At 39.6% G+C, this 27,626-nt stretch overlaps 1 protein-coding gene across 4 annotated transcripts in view; it reads left to right on the top strand.

The window, feature by feature from the left end:
• The window catches only part of XRCC4 (X-ray repair cross complementing 4), a 182,310-nt gene extending 156,603 nt beyond the window's left edge, over positions 1–25,707 (top strand). For all 4 annotated transcript variants that reach the window (XM_052775780.1, XM_052775779.1, XM_052775777.1 and 1 more), the window contains one exon: positions 24,863–25,707. In XM_052775780.1, coding sequence (XP_052631740.1) covers positions 24,863–24,971 — 109 coding nt within the window. In that variant the 3' untranslated portion in view covers positions 24,972–25,707. The remainder of the gene's footprint in view (positions 1–24,862) is intronic.
• Positions 25,708–27,626: the final 1,919 nt, after the last annotated feature.

Below are 27,626 nucleotides of genomic sequence, written 5' to 3'. Positions count from 1 at the left end.
TTCTGTTTGCATAATCATGAGAATACAAAAATTTTTCTTCCAAACCAGTGTTGTCATAGTTTATATACTTAGTGCCAGGAAACAAAATCTGAAGCAATTTTAACACACTAAAATGCATGGAGGGTAATATTCAACTAAAAGTGTTATATCAGTGTGTAGAAAATAAGGCAGATTGAGCTTGTGTGATCAAGTTATTGGAATGAAACTACAACAAAGTATACTGTGCCCCTGAAATAAACTATCTGTATCTAGTTAAGTATGCCCTTCTCCTTTACATTTTGTTTATTCACCTTAAGTTTCCCTTGTGTCTGTGCAGACTGTCCTGAATTCATAATGATGGTACATGAATTATATGAGCACGCTGTAACTGCAAGGAGATGGCTTGGCAAGTCGGTGCATTTTGTCATGCTGCTGAGGAGACTGGTGTTAAATAATAATAATAATAATCATCATCAGCAGCAGCAGCAGCAGTAATAATACTGATAGAGATATTGCAAATCCTCATATTCTCCAGCTGGACCTTAGGAAGTGAGATGTGCTTGAGTTGGGAAGTGAACTGGGTTGAGGATCACCTGCAGGTTGACTGCAAAGGTCTGCTCTTCTGAGTGGAGCCTGGGGAACTGGTCCTGTGGCTGCGTCTTCGGGACTGTGGGTGACCGTGCAGATCTCTAGAGGGCAAAGATTATCTTAAACCTGCTTCTCATCCTTGAACGTGACTGACATACTATTAATGTACAGCTTCATCTTCATGGTAATTCAGTAACTAGCAACAGCACCGGCTTTGGTGACTGTTTATCCAGAGTCTAGACATTTTATACGAGTTTAGGGCTCCCTTCTGTGTTTTATAAGGAAGGCAAACACACCTTTTTTGGTCTTGTGGTAGCATGACGGGTACATTGGCTGTGTGCTGTTCTGCCTAACCAATCTCCAAAATAAGCAGTCTGCTGGTGGTTTATCTGAAACTATGGTTTAGCAAATATGACACAGGTGTATCAGCCTCCACCCGTGGAAGGGAATAGTGGGAACACACCTATCGCTCAGTAACTCTGCATCACCACGTGTAGTTCAACAAGTATAAGCTGTCATACAAAAACATTAGATGGTTGGATGGAAAGGCTTCTTACAGTCTTCAAGACTAAGTGCTGGTTTTTCTTCTTTGGTCTGAACTTTGGAGAGGGACATTAGCCCAGAAAAAGAGAGAATATGATAAAATGCCTCATAACATGACCCATAGTAAACAGGTTGGTTGGGAAAAAATACAGGTGGAAGTGAAGATACGCCATCCACCTCCCTTTGACGTGAGGTTTGCAGAAAATTTGTCACAGAGCTTTCTGCTTCAAAACTTGTTAGACTCAAAAAACCCCTAAGCTAAATGGTAGGCCAATCCCGGAGGGTGCTGACTGTGCAGATCCCAACCAAACAAAACATGTAAACACAAATTTAACCTTCAAATCTCTGAATAATTCCATTGACTTCTATGGTAAGTGATTTATTGGACCGGGACCAAGAATGCAGCATTTTGGAAGAACAAACCTTGCCGACATATTTAATGCCTGCTTTAACAAATTACCTGGGTCAGTTTCCTTCCTTTGTCCCCCGCAGCGCTCATTGGCCCCTTGGGCATGTGCCTTGTATTATAAACCCATAAGCTATGAACTGTGTGTCCCTGAGGGCACCGTGAGACATCAGCGCCTGTGGTGGGAATGGATGCTGCACAATATCATCTGCAATAACAACAGTTTGCAGTCTTCTTAATTACCTGTGGTTTAAAGGTGCTAAAGTGTACAGAAATATTTTGTATTTCTTTGTGGAACAGAGCATTTAAAATGATAGACTTTAAACTCAAATACATGAAATGCTACGTAGCAAAAGCACAGGGATTTTTTATTTTTGTTTTTTGGAATAATTAATACCTAAGCTGCCTAAACTTACCAAACATCATTTCATTCAGTATTGAACAATTCCCTGCACCAGACATTGCTAGGCAGTCAATAATTCAGTAAGACAGTGTTTATACAGTGAAAATCAGTGTAAAATACATATGCAAAGTTGCAAACTGGGCTAAGTTTCTGTTTACTTTAAATACATAAACAGAGTGGTTTGAGCTATATTTTGTGTGTGTAACACATACAATGCGTACCCCAGCTCTTATGTGTACATAGCCTACATATAAATATTTCCCATTAATGTATTCAGTTAGTAATGCTTTTTTGGAAAGCAAGTGCCCATGACCAAGGACTATGCATAAAGTGTGTTCATGTGAAGTTTATGTGACAATAGTAATGGAGCATGTTTCCCATTACAGATAAGGATACTTAATGTTTATATAGTGCTTTCCATTTTAAAAGCATTTTAGAAACATTAATTAGTGCAAGCCTATCAAGGGAAAAATAATCTGAGACACCGATTCCTATGAATGAGAGAAACCTTGGAAAGCAGTAATGCCAAAAGAGACTTAAAAGTAGTAGCTGACAGCAAATTACACATGAATTTAGAATACTGATTTGACAGCAATAAAGACCAATTCAATTTTAGTCTAATAAGCAGAGGTCTCCTGTCACTTGGGATGCTGAAGTCTTGTTAGCAGAAAGATATTGACAGCTGGAGAGATGGAGAGAAGAACAGCAGACACAGGAAAGGTATTTGGAGCCTGGATTTACAAGGAACGGTTTTAGGTTAAATAGATACAGGCTGGCTAAAGGACAATAAAGAAAACATGTGATAACTTGACGGGTATCAACATGAAGCAGAGAATGTAATATGAGAAATGGGATTAAGAAAGATGACTTGAAATGAGAAAGAGCTTTTGGACAATATATTAAGGAATTGTCAGTTATATTTATTGGCTTGCAAAATAGTATTTCCAGAGAAAAATGAAGGAGCATTTCTTGCTTCATTTAAAACTGTGCTGCAAAAATACTAGTAATGAGGAAGAGTTCTTCTGTAGCAGGAAATAGATTAGTTTCACAAACTCCACAGAGCTTGTTTCTCTTCTCAGTCCTTTGTAAGGAATTACAGGTAAATAAAGACCCCTCATCCAATACTACATTCTGGAAAACCAATGTAAATGGAGAAATGAATTAGCTTGTCCATGTAAGAAAGACAGTGCAGCTCTAGATTTGTATGCAGAGATAGATGCAAGCACTGAAGTCTCTGGCAAATTTCTTTTTAGTTGTCAGAGCATCCTGCCTCCTTGTCATGCACCTTGTATTTTTAGAAATTACTTATATAGATAAAAGGTGTGTTTTCCATTGGTGTTACCTCATATTCCCTGTTTGTGCTTCTTGCACTCACACTTTAATGTTTTGAGATCATATGAGCTGAACATGGTATAAGTTGACATTTCATTAAGGGTATCAAGGCACCCAGTTCAAATGATACTTATTTTGCTGAGTGGTGTCCCCATCTGCATTAAGGAGTAGTTTCTGCTGAAATGAGTTACTGTGCTTGAAAAACTCATCTTTGGTCTGTGTAGAAACAACCCTGCAATATTTTCAGTACATAGTTCGTATGCAGAGAGTATGGATATGTGCCTCCTCTACTGTCTGATCCTGCAATTCTCAAGTGATGCTAATGTATTGGGTCTGTCATAAGGAAAGGATACAGTTTTCTGAAGCACTGAAAACACTGGAGAACCTAAATCTCATGGTTTAGACACTTAGGAACAAAACTCTGTTAGCTTTTAGTGCATCTGAAAGCATAGATAGATCATGTAGTTAGAGTGATCCTGTAAGCATAACATATGAACAGGTTTGTAAACCTATTTAAGATAGGCAGTAGGAAAGAACATATCTGACTTTCTGTGCTGCTTCTCCTTCCGTCAGGGGCAGGTAGGAGTAGGGCTCTTCAACTAGTTGAACTATAATATAGAGAATAATCCTGTCTCTCTGTTAGCAACAGCACACAGAAAAGTAATGCTATGGGATTTTTTCAGTTTCAACCATAACATTTCATAGCACGTATGCATCTTTTCTAAGATCAGTACAGCTGATTGTATTTTGTAAAAAGTCTGCTTATGTCTTTTAATTTGAGCGTTTTGTTGAATTTTTTCTTCAGGTTTTTAGCCACATACTCTGTGGAGTCAGACTTCCAGCTTTTGTGGATTGTATTTGCAACTCCTTGATAGTACTCGGTGCCTTTCTGGGGTTTCTGTCTGTCACTCTTTTGTCAGTAGTCAGGCAGGTGAAGCCCAGGGTCTTTTACTTTTAGGGATGCAGCAGCTGCAAAAGCACAAGGGCTCAAGGGGCAGAGAATCTGATGTTCCGGACTATAAAGGTATGTGTAAGTCTGGCCAGCACTGGTAGCTGGCCAAAGGTGGGAACCATGTCTTAGTCTTTATGTTCAGGTCCCTGTGTAAGTGTTTAAAGCCACTGGTTAGATCAGCGTGGCTGGCGTACAGTAGAACAGCCTACTCGTTGCCCCTGCCAGGTCCTACAGAACTACTGTACTTTGGTATATGCATCTGTCCATTCAATTTCATATTTTTTTCTGATTCCTTTCACTTTCTCAAATCATCAGTTAAATCCATTGTGTTCCTTATTTGTCTGGACTGAGTAGAAGTTCGTTCTTTGCATGTTTGGGGGAGTATCACCTCTTTGAGTCTTACTGCAGGTTCCTGGAACCAGGAGCATTGCTTTCTGTAGGATTATGATAGCCAAGTTAAGTCTAGCGGAATGAGATTCCATCCAAAGTCCCTTCTTTTTTCTTCGATGCGCAAGATCCTAGTGTGCAGAATTACAGAGAAAAAGCTTGAAGTCTCTGAGGCCTCAGGCAGCATGAAGCAAGTGCTCTCAAAGAAGGCTAATAAGTTTGAGACTTATTAGTGTAAGAGACCCCACTGACAGCACTCAAGAAAAATAAACTATTGGAAAAGAAGAAAAAAGAGCAAAATTTTTTCTCTGTCCACTACAGAAAAAAAAAACCACCAAACCCCCAACCACATTGCTGCTGAGACATACTCTGTTCTGGTCTTCTTCAGAACAGGTCTTTTTTCACACCTTCACCCCAGTTATGGGCTAGGGATATTGCTTGGTGACATGCTCGAAGGCAAAGCCTTGCCAGAATTCATGGGGACTGTCGTTTTGCAATTATGGTCCAGTGTTGCCTGAACTTCTCCTGGAGATTTAACTTCACTGGAAAGTGACCAAAGATTCTTTCCTTTCTGAAGCTCCTTCTATGAAAGCTGTGGCTGGTGGCAGCAAAAAATTCCGTAAATTCATCCATTTAAACCTCACTCATGCAAGTTTGTGCTTTGTCTGCTTCCAGTGATTTTAACAATGCATCAATAGGATGTAGAGTGGAAAATAACAATGAAAACCAAGTGCTGTTTTCATTGCTGCATATGCATTTTGCTATATGCATCCCCTTAGCTGATTTATTACCTTCGCATTTTGTTCTGTAGGTTAAATTAAGTCCTTATCTTCTGAATGAGTGGTTTTCTTTCAGCTTAAAATGTTATTTCTTCCCTAAGGTATGTGGCTAAATGCACAAGAAATTTAATGGTAAGTTTGGCATAACAGTGAATTCTTTACACTATTTTGATAATCCCTAACAGACTCTATAGCAGTTTTCGTTCACTTAATTGTAAAATCCATTACAAATATCTTTCATTACCTAGAAAAGATATGCTATATGGTTGATTTCCAAAGTTTAAGGCTTCAGGGACAAAAGTTAAATTTTCAAAACTTTTCCTACTTTTTCTAATACTCTTAAGAAAATGCTTTGTCTTATTACTTAGCTAATTTCCTTGTAATGTTGAATTGTGGAATGAGGTTTTGTTTAAACAGCTCCAGACCATGCGAGTATTGTGTTAATGTGGATGATTTTAGGAGGAGTAAGCTGTGTTCCAGTAAAAATACAGCAATAAAATTTGCAACCTATGATTCTTCTTTGATCATTTAGATTCTTTGGGATTTGATTCCCAGCATTGCAAATTGGGTCAGTAATTGATAGTTCATTGTACTGCCGTATAATTCATGTTTTTTGCAAAACCACAGCAGAGGCATGACTGCCTCCTGGCTAGGGTGAAAGGACTGATTAGGCAACAGGAACTTGGATCACTGAACTGCTTCTTCATGCTGGGCTCTCACAGTCTTGGCAGAGTCCAAAGTCAGAGGAGTTTGTAATCCTGGCTCAGCTGTTTGTGCACCAACAGTAAGGGACTGTAACGCAGAAAACAGTATCAAAGGGGAGGACAGTAGAAAATGAGGTATGTGGACCAAAACCAGAAGGAATAGGGAAGGGGGTTTGTTCATTCACAGGAATCCTTATAAAATCAGTCGATCGATTGTTTCATGCGAGGTGCTGAAAAATTAATGCTAGTGCACACTGACAGCATTGGATTTCAACTGTGCATGGAGAGTGTGGATGTAAAGGAGGCGAAACTGCTTAGTCCTCGGACCTGTGGTAAAGGCAGGCGTGTTTCTGAAGGTGTTTCCTGCCTGTTGCCGCCTGCGATGTTCGTTATCATCCGTGCGCCATACGGAGAATGTGAGTAGGGAGGGGAAGACAGAAGCGGAAGATTATCTGTAACTAGGAGATCCTAATTATTCTGTGAAATGCATCTATAAAAAATCAAGCCACAGGAAATACAACCAACACAATACCTTTATGAAAAATTAACACCAACTAATCCAACTGAGTTTAAAATGTGATCTGTCTCTACTTCAATTACAATCCCCTTAATCAAAAGCCTGCATTTCTTACAATGTCATCAGTACAATGAGACACTGTTTACTAGTCTAAGGAAATAGTTATGTCTTTAGAATGAGTCTTTTGTATCGGAAATCTGCCACAGTCACGTTAAAGTACTATTCCATAGAGCTGTAAACCAAGAAATAGTTTATGGTTCACATCAAATCTGGTAAATCCCAACCTGGAATTACCATTAGCTGTGTTAGTGAATGTCATTTTCCAAAATCAGTTTTGTCATTTTGGATTATTTTCTGTGCACTATATGTCACCAGTGTTTATCTTGCCAGAAACCAAGATACACTCCTCTCTGTTCTAAAATTAACTATTTGAGTTGAAAAATAGCATGTAAGGATGAATTGTTATGATAAACATATGCAAAGTTATTTTTACATGTCTTTTGTTGAGATAACTGTAGTTCTGCTGGAATTTCCGTTAAACTTAAAGCCATGGCTGTCCAGATCATAGGACTTGCTCCAATTAATATTGGTTAAATGCTCCTTTAACATACAAACATATAGAAAAAGGTATGTTTGATCATTTGGTGTTATTAGATTCTTTTAGTAAGAAAGCAGCACAGAAATTCAAGCCCAAGTGATTAATGTACTGAAACAATTAGCTTTAAGTAAAAGATTGTCTCAGAAAAAGCTTTTTATTCACCTTGCAGTTATTGGTTTAATATTTACCTCTAGACTCTCTTTAATGTATTCATCCAGAAACATGAGTTCAGCTGTATGACAGAAACTGAAAAAGCTGAGAATAAAGACTGTCCTGTCACAGCAGCAAACAGAACGACTCATCTTTTCCCTTCACTGGCAAGAGCCTTCAGAAACAAATTTAAGTTGGTGCTTACTACCTGTATTTTTTGTCTGGCAAACATAAAGTAAATGTCTGCCTTTCCTTCACGTGTTAGACAGTTCCCACTATACAGAGATATATCTGTATATTTTAAAGGGAAACATTAATGGTTTTCTTCTACGATGGGGAGGACACTTTAAAAGCTCAGGTGCAAAGGAGAGTATAATCTGTATTTTACTTTTTGAAAATGGCAAATTAAAAGCTGTAAATGTTCTTTTTACTAGAAATGGTTAGGTGCTGTGACACTCTTCCAGACAGACTTCAGACCCACCAAGACAACACACCTGAGTGGCACAAGAGACAAGGGGGGGCTGATGTTGGGTATTGGTAACAACTTCAGTCCTGCACTGAGCAAGATGCACATGCTTCATCAAATGAAGTCCTGTGTGGGTTTTTTTGTCTGCACCATGTCTGCCCCAGGTGCAGTATATTGCAATATTCATTAATGTTGGATGTAAGACTTCTGCTGAACAGTGCCACATACCATTCTAGTTTGTAAGCCTTTTTTAACGTCTCTTCCCCAAAATTAGAGATTTAAACTTGAGGGAGACCTAATGACTGTCTGACAATGTATGTGGTTTGGTCTCTGAAATAGTCATGTCTAAGAAAGACCAGAGTACCACTGGTGACAGTAGCATTGCACAACAAATTTCAGGAAGGGCAGTAAAGGTTGCTAGCCGTTTTGTCTGTCATGAATAGGAAAAATGTTGTATGTGGGCGAGTATAATTAGGTCATTGATTTATGAACCCAAAGCCCTGGTTTCCCAACATATCTTAAAATTAACATGGATGTATATTTAATATGTATCTTTGATTTGGCTGAAAAACATATCTAGAAAATTCCCAACTGGCTATACAATACCTTCATAGACATAGATTGTTCCAAGGAGGGTTGGCAAGAACATGTCTTCATGAAATTTGCTCAATAGCCTCCAATTTCAGATACCATGAGATTGTCAGGCTTTAAAATACACCCTTGGTGCTACAGAACTCCCTGAATAGCTGTCATGTAAAGGACAAGTTCAGGGCATCTGTGGACCACAGTTATTTCCTTGGACTTTTCATGGAGGTAGGATATTGCAAGATGTGATGACTGCTGAAGCCCAAAGGCTGCAAGGGCGGCTGGGCAGTTACTTAGCAAACTGACTGCTAGATGTGTTGGAAGAGTCTGTTTCCAAATCTCCTGTTTAAGGTTGTTTTATTTTTCCCTTGAATGGTAGGGTTGGAATCTGGCCTTGCAAAATAGTTGTTAGTGCAGCACGCATTACTTATTGTGGGTTTTTGCAATAGTAACAGTCTTACCAGGACTCTTCTTGGTATGATTTTTCCCAGTAGACTTTTCAACAGACATCTTGACAAATTGTTGTGCAAGGGTTGCCATACTCCTTGCTGGGTGTGTTTATTCCCAGGATTGGGTTTTTGATATCTCCCTCCCCCCCTGCCCCAAAGATTCTCTTAATTTCCTATAGCACAAAGAATAGACACTATTGACACATTTAACTCAGCAAACTCTTTAGCGATTCTGGGACTCGCTTCTCCATTAAGGGAGTTCACGTTTGGAAAGGGTAGCAATACATTGTCCACTGGAGGTTCTGCTAGAGTGGGGTGTACATAATCTTTGAAAACTCTTCCTTCCACCAAAAGCTGCCTATTCTGTAGCTGGCTGAGATCTAGCTTCTCCTGATTTGGACCCATACTGGGTTTATGCCAGCCAGCTACTGTGTTCCTGTTCCCGTCAGAGGCAGCACTTGGATTTTGCCATCTGGACTGCTGGACGATGAGAGTGGAAGCAATAAATGAAATGCATGGAGAGGCATGGTGGGAAAATAGGTGGTTTGGGCACTCATTTGGGACAAGCTGCATAAGCCACCACAGCTCAGACACACATGTGCAATGTGACTATTCTAAACCTGTGCCAATAACAACTTGCTTTTACTGCATAGCATGACATCTGCTCACCTCTCTCCAGCAGCCACCTTCAGTCTGCCGGTGAAAGCTTCTCTATAAATGTGATTTTTGTCCAAACTTGTATTGCTTTGAGAGGTCCTCAGGAGACCCATACATTTCTCTCCCTAACCTAGGTTTGTAACACTTCAATTTTTAATCTTCATACAAATTAGCACTGAAGTAGAGATGGGTGTGATATTGCTGGTGCAGGCAAAAATGAACAGAGTCCATGGAGCAGCCAAGTGTGTTTTGTGGTGATGCAGAGCAGCATCCTGGTGGTATCTGCTAGTGAGCCTTGGGGCACCAGGGTGGAAGGCATCCCATGGGTCTCCTAAGGGGCTTGTGTGCCTCTGTGGCTGCTTTTACCTTCTCCAGATTATGGGATGGAGAGAGGGGGGAGCCCTGAAGGCTGTTCACACAATGATGCAACACTGCACAGGATAATTTGGGGGGGCGGGGCGGGGGGTAAGTCATTTTAGCAGCACAGTGGTTCATCAGCTTCAAGCCTTGTGGAGGCCTGTCAACTCCAGTGAGAGGGCAGTATCTGTGAGGGAATTTGAATCACCTGGGCTTTTTGCTTTAAGAGAAGTGTCTTTGCATTCATTATGCCGTTTATTGATTTAATTCTAGCTGTTCGCTTCATATTGATCTGAACTGCTCACCAGAGACCGTTTCACTAGAGTTTTTGTCTCTTCAGCCAACAATTAAAAGAAAAAACTCATGCCTTTGAATTAAGCATCATCTGTAAGAAGTGCTTTCTAGGAATGGCTAGTTTTATCACACTTCTGTTGTCTCATTTGTGATTGCTGACACGTAATAAACACACAGAAGTGCTGAGGATGAATGACTCAATATGATAAAGCAGGAACTTTCCTTCCTCTGCCCCTGCCCCCAAGGCTTCATTTCTTTTTTGATCCAAACTTCAAAAGAATTGTCCTGAGTGTTCATGTTATCCCATTTTTCATTCCACTCTGTAAAAGAGGGATGTCTGTTTTTTTCCCCTCTCATTTCTGAAAGTGGTAATACAGAAATCTTACAAGAGGTATATCCTTTCATGATTTTCTGCTGTTTAAAGGCTTGAGAAGAACTGTGGGGTTTTGATAAGCCTCAAGTCCAATTCCAAGTCTTCTGAACCTGCTCATTTTTTTAATGCTGGGAACAGCTTTAGGATGCTTACAGGAAGCAAAATAACATCTTATTATACAAATTCTGCCTGGGAGCATGAGTATTTCTTTCTGCCTTGGTTTTGCAGCAGCTTTAGTAATCAAATAAGAGTTTTATTCTTTGTATCTTGTCTACCAACTCTCTCTCTTCTGTCTGTTGAGCACTTCCTGTTACAAAGAGAGTGTCAGTTAAATGTGCCTATCTGTTCATTAAACTGTTGTGCAGGGAAGAACAGAAGTAGTTTAAGTTCGAACAGCCTCCTTTTCTGTAGGTATAGGCATCTTATCTGTGAGCAACAAATGATACTATGCCCATCAGTTGCTTTTATATTTACTGCATGCTACCCCTTGTGCCTGGGGACAGCTTTGTTCTAATTCATTCCCTGAACAGTCTCCTAGGCTGTAGATTAACACATTACTTTTCTGTTGTTGGGGTTTTTTTGATTAACAGAGGAAAGTTGTGTTTTGGTTTTTTTAAAAAAAATGCAGCAATTGTCACTAGCCAAAGTCATTAATACTAGTTTTATCAAAGTGTCAGTTGTTCGTCATATACCATGCTGATTTACTTATAGTTCGGCCAAACCTCCTCTTTGCTGAAGGTAAGCAGATGTAACATAGTATAGATGGCACTTTAACACTCCTAGATCCGGAACTGGGGTTTCCTTCTGTGGTCATTCCTGCCTAGGTTATGCATCTCTGCCAGATCTCCATCACATTAGCTGGGTCCCTTATGTGGCCCTGTGCTGTACTCTCTTTCACAAAGTTTTAATGCGCCTGGCCTCACAATGAAAGAGAAAATCTTATTTCCTTCAGTGTAGAATTACAACACAAATCAAAGTGGAGTATTTTTTCCAATGAAGTTCACTTCATGCATCATTATTTGTTACTGTCTACTCACTGGCTGCTCTGCAAGCAGTTCAACTCGAGGTTCGCTATTGACTGACAGTTGTTTCATGGAATATTTGAAGCAAACAGGTAAAGTAATCTGTCTTCTGTGAGGGATCTGCCTCCTGGTGCATCCAGTCATCGTTCAGGATGATTTTCACCATCACAGGGAGCTTCAGCTGAGGAGCTGAAGACTGAGTTGATGTATAGAGTTCAAGGACCATCTACATGATGCTCTAAGTCATTTGGTTTAGTTTTAGGTAGTCCTGCGAGAAGCAGGGAGTTGGACTCGATGATCTTTACGGGTCCCTTCCAACTTGAGATATTCTAGGAATCTATGATTCTGTAGACCCAGTGGGACTTCCCTGTCAATGCTGTGGAGCCAGGTCCCCTGGGCATTAGAGGAAACACACATTAGGTGCCATATTGTCAGTGCCACTGTCCATGCCATGCTTGACTTTCATACAGATAGGATGTAGAATGCACCTTGTTTTGGCAGTTCAATGTTTTTTATAGTTACAAAGCTTGTGTGACTTGGAAGTGTGTGTGTAGGGCATTAGCATCAATGCTAGTTTCGCAAACAGCTGTAGCAAAAACTTTAGGCAGAATATGTTCTGCTGATAAATGGCAGTATTCAGGCTAAACCTAATGACTCATTATTATTTTATATTACTACATTGTTTCCTCCACAATGGAACATGTCTCTAGCCTAGAAAAACAGAAACAATTGATAAAATTTAAATGAACACACTTCCTAGACCTCTGAAATTTCTCACACCCCACCAAGGGCCTCAAGCCCCTTGTCATATTTTTTCACCAGTAATGTCCAACAGGGCAAAACAGGTCCCTTCCTGAAGAATTGCTATGACATGACATATAATTTTATTGGTGCTTTATGTAGTGTTTCGGCGTTCTGCAGTTAAATGGTCTGTTTCCTTGGTCTCATTGCATTCTCAACAGAAAATGGCTTGCAGTCTTTTTCTTCTAGAATAGAGAAAGCGTAAACCCTAAAGAATTACATTAAGCTTGAAACTTGACAGTTTGACAGTACCAAGCCCTCACCGTAATTGCTTTCATCGGTTCCCACCAGATTTAGAGTGAGCTTTTATTACTGTTGCCTGAATATCTTATTACAATTAGCAATACTGAGTATGAAAAGGTGGAACGGATTCCTCTTCTTATAGCAGCTGGTGGAAAGCTGGTTAATAAATTATTTTAAAAGCCATGTTGGTTATTAAACAGCCACACAGCTAAACAGCCTTCTCAGTTTGCTGCTTTGTTCCAAATATCTATCTTATATCATGATTTTTTGCAGGGATCAATATCAATTATTTTATTATTTCATTAATGTTTCTTTAAAATGTTCTCATAGTTAAAAAAATGTGAATAGAATCAATATGTCAGCACCTATTAATTTCTGTACGGATTCTGTTGTATGCTTTACCCTGAGACAGACATTTGCAATGAATGCTATGTACCTGACAGAACAATGCAGAACCAATTACATACAAAGTGAGCACAGAAATATTACCATCGAAACCTAACCAGTGAGTAGGATGTCGTTTGGGTTTGTTTCCTTGCTTCTGGTTTGTGTCAAAACCTAATAGCACTCACAACCAGGACAGTCTTGTTTGTTTATTTTTTGTTCTGTCATTAGTTTTAAAAGATAAAAAGCAGTAAGATCACCATATACTTTGGACTAGTGTCTCACTAGTGAGTCCAGACATGTCTGGGGGAAAAAAAGCAAATAGGTTAAAAATACAGTCCACTGACCTCCTGCTAAGTCTTGGGAGGCTGATGTCGGTGTGCTGTGTACAAAGAACCTATACAAAGCGAAATAAAGCCAGTTGGGAAACTCCCATCTTTTATGACCAGACCTATAATCTTTAACAGGCAAGACTATATGTGTGTATGTACAATACAGTCAATTGTTATGGTACATATTGTTAGCAATAAAACTCTTCAGAAGATTCACTGGGGGATTAGGAGGGCTGCGTGCCAGCAATGTCATGGAGGGAACTGCAGCTCACCCCGCACTGTACTGGAACAAGTGAAAGTGGGAACTCATTGCTCCTGAGATGAGTCCTCAGAGCTGGAGAGCTCTGGTAATTCCATGTGCAATCGTTTAAAAAGTGCCAATGACTTAGTCTAACTCTGGTCTGAAAGAAGCTGATTTTATTAAAAGGAGAGCTAAGCTAACCTTGAACTGAAAATCCAGGCTTCAGACTGAATTCTGAAAAATTCTTCTTTTTTTTCCTAATGATACCAGAAATGCTTTCTGTCTGCCAGATTTATTGGGAAGCTTTTCAAACAACTATTTTTAGTTCTAAAAGTGCTTAAAAAAAAAAAAAGCTTTTTAAACAACTAGGTCTTTTACATTGTTTGCATCCATTTGTACTATCTGAACTGCTCATTCTGATCATGAGAATTTATGCCAGGGCTGAGGCAGTTTCAGATGGGAACTCCTCTCTGTCTTACTCTTTTGCTTTCTCTCCATCTCTCTCTTTTGCAAAGATACCTATTTCAGACAGAATCGAGATTCAGAATGTTAAAATTGTCACAGTCTTAATTAATAGAAGACAGTGACTTCCCTGCTATGTTGGAGTATAAACCTATGTTTCCCAGTACTTTAGTGTGGATAAAATCAGACAGGTTTCCAGTAAGTGAACCTGTTACCAATAACCCAAGATGCAGGTGTAACTGCATTTTCAGTGATTCATCTGTATAGCACACTGGGTTGTTTTACACAGGCAGCATCTGTTTCACATGTACACCATGATTATTCCACTCTGATGGACATCTGCCTTCTCCTAATAAAGTCCCAGTTGCCCACCTGTATGGTGCTCCCTTTTCTCTTAATGTATTTGTAAGAGAAAAGAATCATTTAGAGCACTGTGCTGAAACTCACAAAAAGGCAAACTATCTAAATTTGTCAGTACCAGCACAATTATAAAGGCTCCCTGTGGATTAAAATTTTATAAAGTTTGTGGTTTGAGTGCTGGTACAAGAAAACTTTGGTGGAGGTACTTCAGGTTCATACTAGTATATCACAACTGAAGATAAAATCTGGCTTAGGCTGTGGAACTGAAATGGCTTTGTAAAGAACATTATTGTACATTGGTATCTTATCAGTTTTGTCATGTTTCTCCCCCTTTTCATTGTATTCTGTTTTCTGCTGTGTTTTTCCAATTCCTATGTATTACCTGTGGAGACCCTTCAAGATCTTGGTAGTGTTAGAAGTTTACATGGGCTCATGGGGGACAGGGCCATTTAATGAAAGAGAAAGGTACTGAAAGTTACTGAATACACAGAAATTAACCCTGGCTCAGGACGCCTCTGAGCTGCAAATGGTCAGAGGCTTGAAAAGCACTCTGTACTCTTCAAAGAGCTCTTGGCTGTTGTTGGAGAAGGGGTTCTGGGCAACACTGGGTTGACCCGGGGACAGCTGTTCCTATGTTGGAGATGTCTGGTAAATTATCTTTCTCATTACCTGTTTTAGATTGGCTGACGTGGCCTGTTTCTTCATTGCAGGAAGGCATGATTTTAGCCAGATGCAGGTCTCAGTGACCAAAATTGCTGAATGTTTTCTAGATACGCTGCGTGTGAAATAAAACTTGCAGGTGTCCATGCCTAGTGCCAAGTCAGACAGGTGATGAGCAGGCTTGGAGTGTAAAGCATAAGGTGATCTCTCCAAGTAAGGGTGGTGAGCACGGGGGCATGGCAGCCCAAAGGAGCTTGGCTGTATGACACCAGTATTGCTCGTTCTCGTGGTTGCATTTATGCATCTGGTTCGTGGTCTTGATGAGCCTGATAGTCCAGCCTCAGATGCCTACAGTCTAATCAGGACCCTGCTCTTAATTTCCTGATTGACTAAGTGTCCCTGAAAGCCTGGAGCCTGAGAAGAAACATCTGGTAGAGGGACTTGGGGTGCATGGACTCCCTGAAACTGCACCTGTATTTGTGGAAAGGTAGTAATCAGAAGTTTCCTTTTAAAATATGGGTTGGTTGCTGTCTTTCAGCTTGCTGTGCTCATTAATTCATGTCTTGTAACTCCATTGGTCCTCTTGGTTCCTTTCTCAAAACCAAGATGGATGGCCTGCTAATGCAGAGAGAGGTCTTGACTGGTGGCCGTTCTGGGCTCCCCTCCCTTCCACCTTTGGGGACAGATCTGCAGCAATCCCAGCACAGTCGCAGCCAGTTGGGGTGTGACTGGTGCTGGTTTAGCACCAGTTAAGTCTCCAACCTTCATTATTGTAACACTGGGGGACGTCCATGTATACATGAATAAGCTGAGACTGTCCCTTGATCCTGGTACAACGTGTATGCAGACTGTTCTGCCAGGAAAGGAAATCTCTGAAATTTAAGGGCTAAAGAATCTTTCTGTGAATTTGACCATTTACGGAACTAAAAAGTAGAGAGGCTCATTAGGAAGAAAAACCCACTTCATATAAGAATTTTTGTGAAAGAAACACACAGGGACAGTCCTGTCCTTTTGGTTAGTTGGGGTTTTGTTGGTTTTCGGTGTAGGACAACCTTTCTTAAAAATCTTATGGTCTAGACTCTTTCGCAGCATTTACCCAACAAGTAATGACTTGGCTATTTGGTCTATTGTTAAACGTTCCTGCTAAAGCACTTACTGCAGATGTTGCTGCTTAGGCAGACCCTGAGAGCTCGAATGGATGGAGACCAGTTGGTGTTTTGGAGGAGAAAAAATGACTTTTGAAGCCTGCTATACAGGCTGTCCTGCAGCAATTGCATCATGAGCTGCGCATGATTCCTGCTTCATATAATAATAGAAGATATATTTTGAAAGTGGCTTCTTTACTCCACCAAATAGACATTTTGATAGATGGGCTGGCTAAAGGGAAGATTGTTAAATCATCTTAACCACATGTCCAAAGAAAAAAGAAGTATTACCAGTGAGTTAAGAAGTTCAGGAGTCAGATCCAGGCTCTTCAGCCCACATTCATTTGCTTTATGCACCCCAAAGTAAGGAATAGGGTTGACATTAGGTGGACAAAGCCTATGTCTGTTCTCTACCCTGGGTGAGGAGACATCTCAAGGATGGGTAAGGTATGACGAAAATGCAAAGATTTTAGCCAGAAAACACTGGCTGTTGCAGTGTTCAGGTCTGTTCTGTCTCAGCCAACTGTACCTATTTTTACTTTTTCCCTTGTGTTTTCAAAGGGCTTGATGTGCTGTCCCCCCCTTCTTTTTTTTTCTTTTTTTCTTTTTTTTCTTTTTTTTCTTTTTTTTTCTTTTTTTTTTTTCTTTTTTTTTTGGTACTGCTGTTTGAACATGTTTCAGCTCTCACAGGTGTCACTGTAGGCAGGGATTTGATCTTAAATATCAAAGGTTTGAACTTATTTCAGAAAACTATGAATGAATTCAGATCTGCGGCTGCAGAAGGAGCAGGAGGAACATAGGAGAGGCTGAATGGGAGTTAAGAGACGAAAGAAAACACAATTCTCTGTACTAAAACAATTTTATATGCAATAGAGACCTATTAGAGAGGGGAAAAAAGCTTGTTATACTTTACCTGCTCTACCTTAACTTGTACATTGAAACCTGCTCCCAGTTTATTCAATTCACTGCTCCCAGATTTATTAAGAACTTCCTGCTGCTCTATCTTTCTAAGTGCATTTTGTTGTTAGAAAATCCATACGTAAGTCATATCCATATACTGTACTGATCCAAAGTGGTTTTCTGCAATAAGTCAATTAAAGTGAATGATCCAAAACCTGTGGATAATAGGTAATCTGGGAAATAATGGGTTTCTGCTGGTGCCCAGCTGTACGTGTATGAATTGTTCAGCAGGGAGAAGGAATTTGCTTAATTAAGTCATAGGAGTTTTTAAAAGATCATTTTTAGGATTATGTCCATAGATTCCCCAACATCCTTCTGAGAAGAGGACATTTTTAGCTATACCTGTTAATTTAGTAAAGATATCACAGTAGCCTAGTCGAGTATTAAGATGGAACTTTTCCTTATATAAACTCTGGACTAATCCATTTTTCCTTAAGAATAATTTTAATTTTATTAATTTGTGAGGTTGTGGCTTTCATTCTGTAGCAGTCAATGCAAAGGGTGGACCCCAGAGAGTTGCAAGCTGAGGCTGTGGTTCAGAAGGCTTTGTAAGCATGTGCCTTACTTTAAGCAAGTGCTTAGCTCCTGTTGAAGTCATTAGGGTTTAAATAGCCACTGAGAGCCTCAATACTGGAAAGGAGTGGAAAATACGTGGAACATCGGCAGCACAATCTAGGTTTTAGGGTTGCTGGATTTTCCTCCAGTTAAATGCTCTTGTTTTCGTGATTTGATCCAATGTGGTTTTGCAGTTTTGTAGCTACCATCTGCAGGCTTCAGGTTTTCAGGTGGAAAACCCATCCCGCCACGCTCCACCACCGCGCAATGGCTGCAACAGCATCTTGATCCCTCCTGTCCTGGGGACAACAGAAGGAGGAGCACGAGGACACACGTTTTCTTATGCAAGAAACTGCTTCGGGGATTTTGATTTGCCCCCTTAGGTCTCTGGCTACTGCTTGTGATCGCCCTGAGGGGATAAGAAAGGGTTAGGGAGAGAAAGCAGCTCCAGGGTCTGACAGCCTCAAAAAGGGTTATGACAAAATTTAGCCAGTCGTGCTGTTATATAAATGTATATGTGATAAACAGCGCTTAACGACTATGAGAAAAGGCTTCTAGCATTTGCCAGTAAATTTGCAACGTGCTGGTTTTATGAAAGACCTTGACAAATTTCCTAAACAAAGATTTCCTTTACTATATACTCTTGTACTTATGATTAAGAGATTTGTGTTTTTTTCCCAGTGAAGGCAGTGGTGCTAGTATGTTCCTCGAACTGAATGTGGTCTAGTTTATTTAAGCAAGAAGGAGTTTAAGTGGAAGTGAGCCACAGAAATGTGTGCCACTTGTCTAAAACAAACATGGTTTAGGTTTTTCCTTATAAGTGACATCTACATTTTTAAGTAGATCTCTGTTAGTAAGCATCTGCAAGTGCATTTGATCGGATGAAAAGATCCAAGGCTATATTTATATTACTAAACCGGAATGTTCTTTTTAAATAAGGACCTGCAACTATGCCAACTGAAGTTAACTGGGAATTTGAAACTGAACAGATACAACTCCCTAAAAAAGTACTGTCAGCATTGCTCATTTACACAATGTGTTGTCTCTGCAGCCATTTTAGACATTACATATGGTTTTCTGAGGATCTTTAGACCATCTGTTTCATAGGACTAAATAAATAGAGTGGATGATTAATAATGTTGAGAACTGACCTAGACCAGTCATTGGAAGTTATATCAATATTAAAAGTTCTGTCAGTAAGAGATATATGAGTATCTTCTAAGTGTAGCAGACTTGTTTGCGAGTTTGTTCTTGCTGCAATCACTATATCAATTTCTGTGATGTTTAAGGGGTTCCCAGTTCACTTTTCTCCCTCTGTGTTTCCAGGGATATGTAAATTAAAAAAAACTTGTGTAAGCATAAATCAAAATTATCCCTCATTTGATAGTTTCTAGTTCTAGAGAACAAAGAGTGGTGCTTGCAAGAGCTTTTTTTTTTTTTGCAAGACAGTGTTTAGCAATTGTCCTGTTTTTTGAAGTTTTGCTTTAAGTTTTGTTAATTGAGGGAATTCCAAGACTTATCTTACTGTGCAGTGGTTGTGATGAATGCAGGTGCAGCTGCAGCTTGACTTTCAGCCAGAGGTGGAAGCTTATTAAGGAACATTGATCCCCTGGCTGCACATTAAATTTGTGGATGCTGCATTGAAAATATTCTTCATTAACTGTGTAATTGAACAAGATTATTATTATTATTGTTGTTGTTGTTGTTATCATCATCATCATCATCATTATCATTATTATCTGTCTGCTGACCTTAACTGAGACTAGACTGTTTGCTTAATACACTGACTGTAGAAAAATGCCACACATGGAAGGTTCTCTAAGAAGGGTGGAGACAGTATCCTTAAAGCTAGAAGTCATTGGTATGGGCTATTTCTTGAGTATTTTTCTCTAGCTTCTGTGAATTTGTATTGGGCCCAGGTACAGCTTGAGCTCTGATGATCTCTGACACCACTGCTCTCTTCAGATGATTGAAATTGGCAGAAAAATTTTCAGGTTCTTCACTAACATAACTGAGGGCAAAGTCCATCAACTGTAATTTCAGATCATGAAAGTGATTGTATCCAGCAAGTTCTTCATCACTTGCTGGGGTTTACATTTTGCAAGATCAATTAGAAATATATGGGTTTTTTTCACATTATTTCTAGGAATAAATGCCAGAGTAGACTATATCTGGAAGTTGAATACTCATAATACTGCCAAAACCTAAACCAAGTTATTGAGTTTCATTTTCCATTTAAAATTGAATTTAAAATAAAAATACCTTTATAATTTACCTTATATTATAGTCATTGTAGCATTTCTGTAAAGGGGAGTATCATCGTGTTTTTAATCACATGTAATTTCAATTCAGTCTACTTATATTTTTAGTATTCAACTTCAAAGAGGTCTGTCTGCACATAGTGTTCTTGATGCACCTATTCATATAAGAGGCTTTTCCCCCTCCTCCATTACACCATTTCTTTTTCTTTTCATAGTTGAACTTTCCTCTTTTTGGCCAGTAGGTACAGGCAGTCAGTACAATGTCTCCCAAGAGAGCTCACACTATGGGGCCTCAGTTATTCAAGGCCAAGGTTTTACGTGTAGCCCTGAGCTTTACTCTAAGCTCCTTTCATAATACTTCCTTAATAACAATGGCTGATGAGTACCTTTCTTCTGAAGACTTTCTGTGAAGATGATATTTGCACAGCCAAGACAGCAGATTGCTGATAAAACAAAGAATCCAAGTTTTTCTCTTGGAGCGGACTAAAAGTACCATCTCTGGAGCACAAATGTTGCTCTGAGCTTTTGCCCTGTCAGTTGCAATGCGAGCGTTCGTTGGTGTTTGAGGTGCCTCACCTTTGTTCCTATGTTAATGCTGTAACGACCACCAATTCTCTGTTTATGAGCTGCTGCTGCCACCTATTTTTATGATACCAAAGAAAGTATATATCCGATTATATTCTCTGTTAATATTTACTCATGTTATTAAACCTTCATTTTTTTCAGATTAATGACAAAAATGAACTGTTAAACCAAGCTAAAGAAAGATATACAGACTGAGAAATTCAGCCTTTTCCTAAAACACTCTACACATCTTCTGGGAGAGCTGAAGTCTCCTTTCTTAGTAAAATGCCAGCTTTTGATTGGAACTGATTATTTTAATTACTAAAAAACGAGGAAAATAATGTAACGGTCCGAGGACACAAGTATGTCTCCTAGATTATTTAAGTTTCTTGGGAAACTTTTATAGCTACATTAATTTACAAGGGTATTTATCTTTTCAAATCTCATGAGAGTTGCTCAAGAACAAAAACTTCAGTCAAATTGCAACCACAACGTGCTGGGCTGGCTATACAAGCATAGCTAAGTGCGAGAACCTTTCATCTTTCCAGCAAGAAGTACCTCAAGATGAGCAGTTGTGCTGATGTTGCAGCCTCTGACCTGATTTTCCTTCAGCACAGCTACGACTTGTTTGATCTTTTTGCCACTAGGAAGCTCTTTTTAATCGTGTCATTTGTAGCAGTCACATAGGAAATTATTTTCTACTTCATACTGCTTCACGAACATTATCTCGTGGAACTGGCTGTCTGTTGCAGCAGGAATGGTGCTGTGCAGATCTTCTCTGGGGTCTGTGTGAACTCAGGAATAATTCATCACAAGAAACAAATGGGAGTGGTCCATCTGTCATGCTGCAAAAGAAGGTGTTGCCTTTTCTCCCAAGCTATGCAAAGCCATCACCCTGCATGGCTTTGAGTTTCTGTGCTGTTTAGTTAAGTACTAAAGTGTTGCATGTCTTCTGTTTCTTATGGCTCTTACTCAGCTGTGGAAAGAAATACCAAGTAATGTAACCACTTTCTTCCAGATCTTGGGCCAGAATCTCAGCTGGTGTAAGTCAGCAGAGCTCCACTGACATTATTAGTGCTCCAGTGATTCACACCAGCTGTGGATCTGGTCTTCTGTCTCAATTTATGAAGGGCTTGAACTAAATGTCAGGAAATATGAAATGATCTCTTATAGTCAGCCGTTCGCCAGATGTGTTAATAGCGTTTAAGTTTACCAAAATGCAAGCCTTCAAAAAGTGATCCAACAGAAGAATAAACTTTCAAGAAGAATGCCTTACTTTCAGCCTTTTTGGCAAGAGAGGACTATACAACTCACTGCAATTTAAAGAAATTAACTCAATTATGCATCAGGATATGGTAATACAGCTTCAGTGAGAATCCAAGATTCAAAATAATTTCACAGCACAAAGCAAGCTGTTGGCATTCAGTGAATAATTGCCATGCAAATAGGAATCATCAAGTCTTAAAACCAAAATTAAGTTGCTGATGAACCTCGTGTAAAGAGCCTAATGCTTCCACTTTGCAAGTGTAGTTGGGTTTATTCACAGGTGTGGTGACTACAGCTTTTGGTGATTAAATGAGGACCATGTTGTTACAAGAACACAGAAGCTTAATAGTTCTAGCTGTGTAATGTTAAAACTCAACAGCAATTTGGCTTATAGATGTGATCATGTATAGTATTGAAAACAGTTATTTTAGCCAAGGAGGATAAAATTGTTGTTGACATTGCTTAAGCACTGTCAGGCTTGCTTTTCAAAATCAGAAAATGCTGGAATAGGTGAAATGTCAAAGTCAACAAGTGTGGGGTCTCAGAAGTCTTTTAGTCTTATATGCCTAGTCTTATATGCCTATATGGCATGTGAGCATATGCTTTAACAAAAACTTCCAGTACCTGAAATAGCCTGTGGTGGTACAGAGGTCTTCACAGCCTAATTTATTTGCTGATGAGACCTTTCAGAATTAATTAAAATGATCAGTGTGTGGCTCCATACTGTGTGATTTATGTATGTTCTCACTGGAGACTTAATGCTTTGGATAGACCCAGAAAGGTAAAAGAACAACACACCTTCAATAAGTAAGCTTGAGTGTCACACTGTGTTGGGATATGCTACCTATATTTAAAAAAAATAAGGTACAAATAAGTTGATAGCTGGCAATCAGAACACCATGGAGTGATCTGATCCTGCTGACCAGAGGTCATTGGCTAAGGGTCCAATTCTGGCAGGTTTGTTTCACAGTTAGTCCAAGTGACTTTTGATGAGACACACATCTGTCTACATGTCACTGCATACCAAAAGGAAAAAAAAATGCTTGGACACAATTTATTCAGACCTGAAGGAAAGTGTTTTGGAAGAGTTCACAGAGAAAGTTAGTTAGACTTCCAAAGAAAGTAATTATCATAATCTGAATATACCAGTACGTTGAATTTAAAGTGATCCGCAGAAGTAGGGTGATGGATAGAGTGGTGAGGAAACCCTTCTGAATACCGGAGAGCTCTTAGGAAGTGACGGCATCCAAGACTCAGCATTTACTGGACTTTTGCAGATTCCTCAGGAGTATGGGGGGCTCCACCTTGAAATAAAAATCATTCCCCAGGTTCACAGCAGGAAACATCGTAGTGAGAGCTCTGAACCTCCAAGGACTTGGCAGACTTGAAGTGTGAGAGGCTATGAATGACGCAGTGGCTAGGGTCTTAGGAAGCTCATTGCATTTTGAAGATTGCAGTGTTTTATAAAAACTTCTGCTCCCTAGAGATTTCTGGGTAGTAGTTCTGGGAAACTTGGTTCTGAATCTGTTTGAAACCAAATTTAAAAAGAAAAAAAAATTTGCTGAATTTCACTGACTATATTGGCTCTACAGTGTGGAGAGGTTGAAGGCAAATGCTTGAATTAGTCTGAAAATTTGGACTGCTTTTGCATGCCTCATTGCACTAAGCCTGCATATGGCAGCATTTGAGAGTAACACTTTCCATCACTTCTGTCTAGTTCTTCCCATTCTGGTGGCTGATGTGTTGGCCTTGGTAATACATGAATTTTTCACCTTCTGTCAGGATTACACCAGTGGAATATACCTGGGCATGAAGCCATCAACTTTTATGAAACTCCAACCAGTCCAAAATCCTGCAATACAAGCACATCAGGCCTGTTCCCTGCTTCCTACACCAATTCCCTACAGCATACTGAGCCAAGATTAAGAGATTATGTCTTAGTTTCAAAGCAGCTAGTGATATCGACCTGGAATATCTAGTCACCAACAATACCCATATCTGTGATCAATAATTCTCCTCTTAAAGCTCACAAAAGCAAAGTTGTCTGTGCAGGGTTCAAAGATTGTTTGTGGATTCAGCCTATACATGTAAGATCAATTCCTATAGGGATCAGAAGCTGTTGCAAATGCCACCGTTTTTGGAAACACAAGATACCTTGCCTTCCCAGGCATAAGCAGAGCTGTCTTTATCAGAATGGTGTCTCGGAGAGAGAGGAGAAACAGTGAACATGGGTTCCTGGCAAACACCAGGAGCTTGTATAGCCAAGAGACATTTAAATGACCTACATTGATGAGGACAGTCAAAGGAGTGCTAAATAGGACTGACTGATGCAGAGTAGCTTCTTACTCAATGTGATGGATGTCTGATTCAGGCGTGAAGTTTTCAGGTAGGACTCTGTGGTGTGCAGCTATCTGAGGGCAAACCTTGGCATACACATATCAGTGAATGGCGAGTGCTTCTATTTGCATACATTTATAGCAAATGTAAATACAACATACGTACAGGGGAAGGCCAAGGATTTGAAAGTCCCCAAATACCTGAATTCATGTATTATGATGGAAGGATTTTCATCACTTGCCTGTTTTCTTCTGCTCAACTGTTTGGAGAGAGGCTTGAACATTTGGGGCATGGACCTTTGAGACAACTGAGTCTGATTCTTCATATGTCTTCATGTCAAACTGATGGACAACAGACACATTTAGTGCCAGGGAAAAAATACAGAGCAGTTAACAGAACATCATCCTGTGCAGTAGTAGAAGAGCAGATCCTTTGTATGTTTTCTGCATTTGTTCTGCTCTCCCTAGTTCTCCATGTGAAAATTGTGAGTGAAATGGTCATTCTCAGGGTCCTAAAAATTGTAACAAAATAGCTGAAGCCTTGACATTTATAAGCTGAATTTCATCTGTTGTTTTGCCATTGCCATCTCAGCAAGTAATTAGGTCTTACAAAAAGCACTTTTCCCTTACATGTAACCTTAACAAAAAGCTCAAAATACACTATTAAATGCTTACCTTGGTGGTGTAGATGTTGGAATTGTTTATATCTGTATCTAAATTTGTTTCAAATCTCTTTGCTTTCTATTTCCAGACCTGATCTGGCCTCCCAGAAGACATCGGACAAGCATTTGCTGGATGAGATGTCTCTCGAAACACTGGAAAACACTTGTGAGCTAGAGGACCTCTTTGATGACATCTAGCTATGTGTTGGCTGAGAAACTGAGAGACTGGTGCTTCTAACAGAGATAAGCTATAAAACTAAAAGGCTTTGTTATAGACACTGAGCTGAAATCTTTAGTCTGCGGTGGTGTTTGATGACATATTGCTCTAATCCTCTTGCACTGCACTTGTCCCCATTCTTCACTATGCAGCTGTAGACCCTTGGCCTGCTAGGCTTGATTGGTGACAGCCTTGAAATCAGTTCAGCCTCTGTGTAGATCTTTTATCATGTGTATCTGGGGAAGGAGAGCACCATCATAGCATTTTTACATCCTAACAGTCTCTGGCTGCTGATTGTATCCAAGATCAACTGATTTCCAGATGTCCCCAGAGAATAAGTCAGACTTAAAGAAGATGAAGCCTACCACTGTACTTAACTTACATACTGCCCCTTTCTTGAGAAGCTCAGCTTAGACGTGGCCTAGCTAAATCATCTTCAACTTTGATTGAGATATAGCTTCCTAAACTGTCAGTTTAGAATATCTTCTGGTGTGAAGCATCCAAAGAAATGGCCTTTCACTATTTACTTGAAGGTTCTCTGTGGCATTATGCGTTAGATGATATTCTTGCTTTTGGGAGTAAAGTGCTTATAAAGTCAGTATTGACTCTATTTTAACCTTCTGTAGAAACCCATAGCCTTTAAATTTGTCATTTTTCATACTTCATCATTTTTCTTACGGTGATTTCTAAAAAAATAAAATGCATTCTAGAAATACATCAATTTTGTTTTTATTTGCTTAGACACTCTATGAGTAAAGGGACTGGTTAGCAAAGTGTGTTAATGCATGACCTTTTCCTGCCCAAAGCTGGTGCATTCATTTAGATTTAAGGCTTCATCAAAGAAAAAGTTAGCAACATGTATTTACCTTCAGCAGTCAAAATCAAGTGTACAGAACTAAGCACACATGTCAGGTTTCTGCTTTGCAATGTTAAGAGCCTGAATCAATTCTCGTTTAAGGCAGAGGAAGCCAGTGCTTCTGTCTCAGAAAGGATGTGATCCAACAAGGGTTTTAAACGTGAGTAGTCCTATTGAAGTAAGCAGGCCTATGCAACATAGTCCTGCTTCTGTGCTCTATGGCTTGCAATGGTCCTTGGAAGCTACTTGGTATTTTTGAAATGGCAGCTTATTTAGGCCCTGATTCTGCCAAAATTCAATCCTATATTTAACTAAAAGCATTCATGTCAGTATTTGCAGGATCAGGATTAAGACCCTACACGAGGATCTGGGAATATTATATTTAAGCATTGCTTTCTGAAAAACGTGGGTCACAGCATTTTAAATTCACAAAGGGCTTTGGGACAACGTTATAAATCACACAGTAAAAATATGAATGGTCAAAATATTTTGCTTGCTACAAAGGCTTTCTGCCTGAGAGATGACAGGACCACAAAAGACTTATTCATACACCCATTCATAGACATTGCCTGATTTAAAATCTTCCAGTGCTGATCTGACAATGCTTTCAGCAAAAGCTTGTATATAGTTTCAGTTTTAATGTTAATATGTTCCACAACTTAACCCAAAATACAAGAGCTTGGTTTAATTGTGCCTGCAGCAGAAAATTAAGGTGAATGGAGCTGAACATCCCATGAAACTCTGCTTTCAAGAAACTGTTGGTTTCTAATAGTAAAATGTTGTTATATAAATAGGAAATGTTGCACACAGATGGCAGGTGCAATGAAGTCTGTCAGAATGTTTATTCTTTTCTCTTTTTTTGAGGTTTATAGAATCAAGCCAGGAGTTGAGCAGAAAATTACGTGATGGCGGATACATAACTTGGACTGTGTGAGCACAGGTGTGTTGTCTAGTTAGGGTAGTCATGGTACAGAGCCAGTTTCCAGTCAGCTGAGACTGTTTGTATACACAGGAACACCTCCTCTCTCCTCGAAACCTGCTTACAATATGTCAGTCTCCACAATCATGTGAGAAGTGTTAGTGAAATGCTCCTCTCTGAAGATTTATGTGAGAAACTATTGCTTTTCTGCTGATAAGGTTCCATTTTCCATTTGACTTTGAAGAGGAAAGACCCACCAAAATGAGTACAAATTACTCGTGAGAGCAGAGGTAGTATTGCAAAAGCTGCAGAAAGTCAGTGGAACTTCTTTATGATGCATATTTGTCCACAAGAAGTGGGGACATGCACTTTATCCTTCAAACTCATTCATCCCAATGCATTGAAATAGACCCAGTGGCCTTCATTGACCAAGCCAAGTAAAATCTGTTTCAAACTAACCTATGATTTTTGGGAAGGGAACTCAGTAATAACGCCTCATAACATATTTTTTAAAAAACTACTAAATTAATATGATACTCACTGCTGCTTAGTTAAGTCTCTGAGAAAAGCTGGGATTTTGCTATCCCTCCATGCTGATGGAGTTCCTGCTGCAGAGGCTTTCCAAAGCTTACAGAGCAGAACGGTTCCCTTGTGAGTCAATAGACAGTGCTCCTATTCATATATCGAATATAGTGTTCACCTATTTCACAATGGCATAACATCTCCTAGTTTATGTTCATGCTATGATCCACCATAACCCTTGGATTCTTCTGTTCAGAGTTACTGGGTAGTCACTTGTTTTTCCATCCTGTGTTTGTGCAGCTGACTATTCCCATATGGGGTTAGTAACTGGCATTTAAC

This window comes from Harpia harpyja, chromosome Z (genome assembly GCF_026419915.1).
Source record: "Harpia harpyja isolate bHarHar1 chromosome Z, bHarHar1 primary haplotype, whole genome shotgun sequence".
NCBI classification, from domain to species: domain Eukaryota; kingdom Metazoa; phylum Chordata; class Aves; order Accipitriformes; family Accipitridae; genus Harpia; species Harpia harpyja.
Note: the sequence above shows the minus strand (reverse complement) of the source record. Positions and strands in the feature narration are given on the sequence as shown.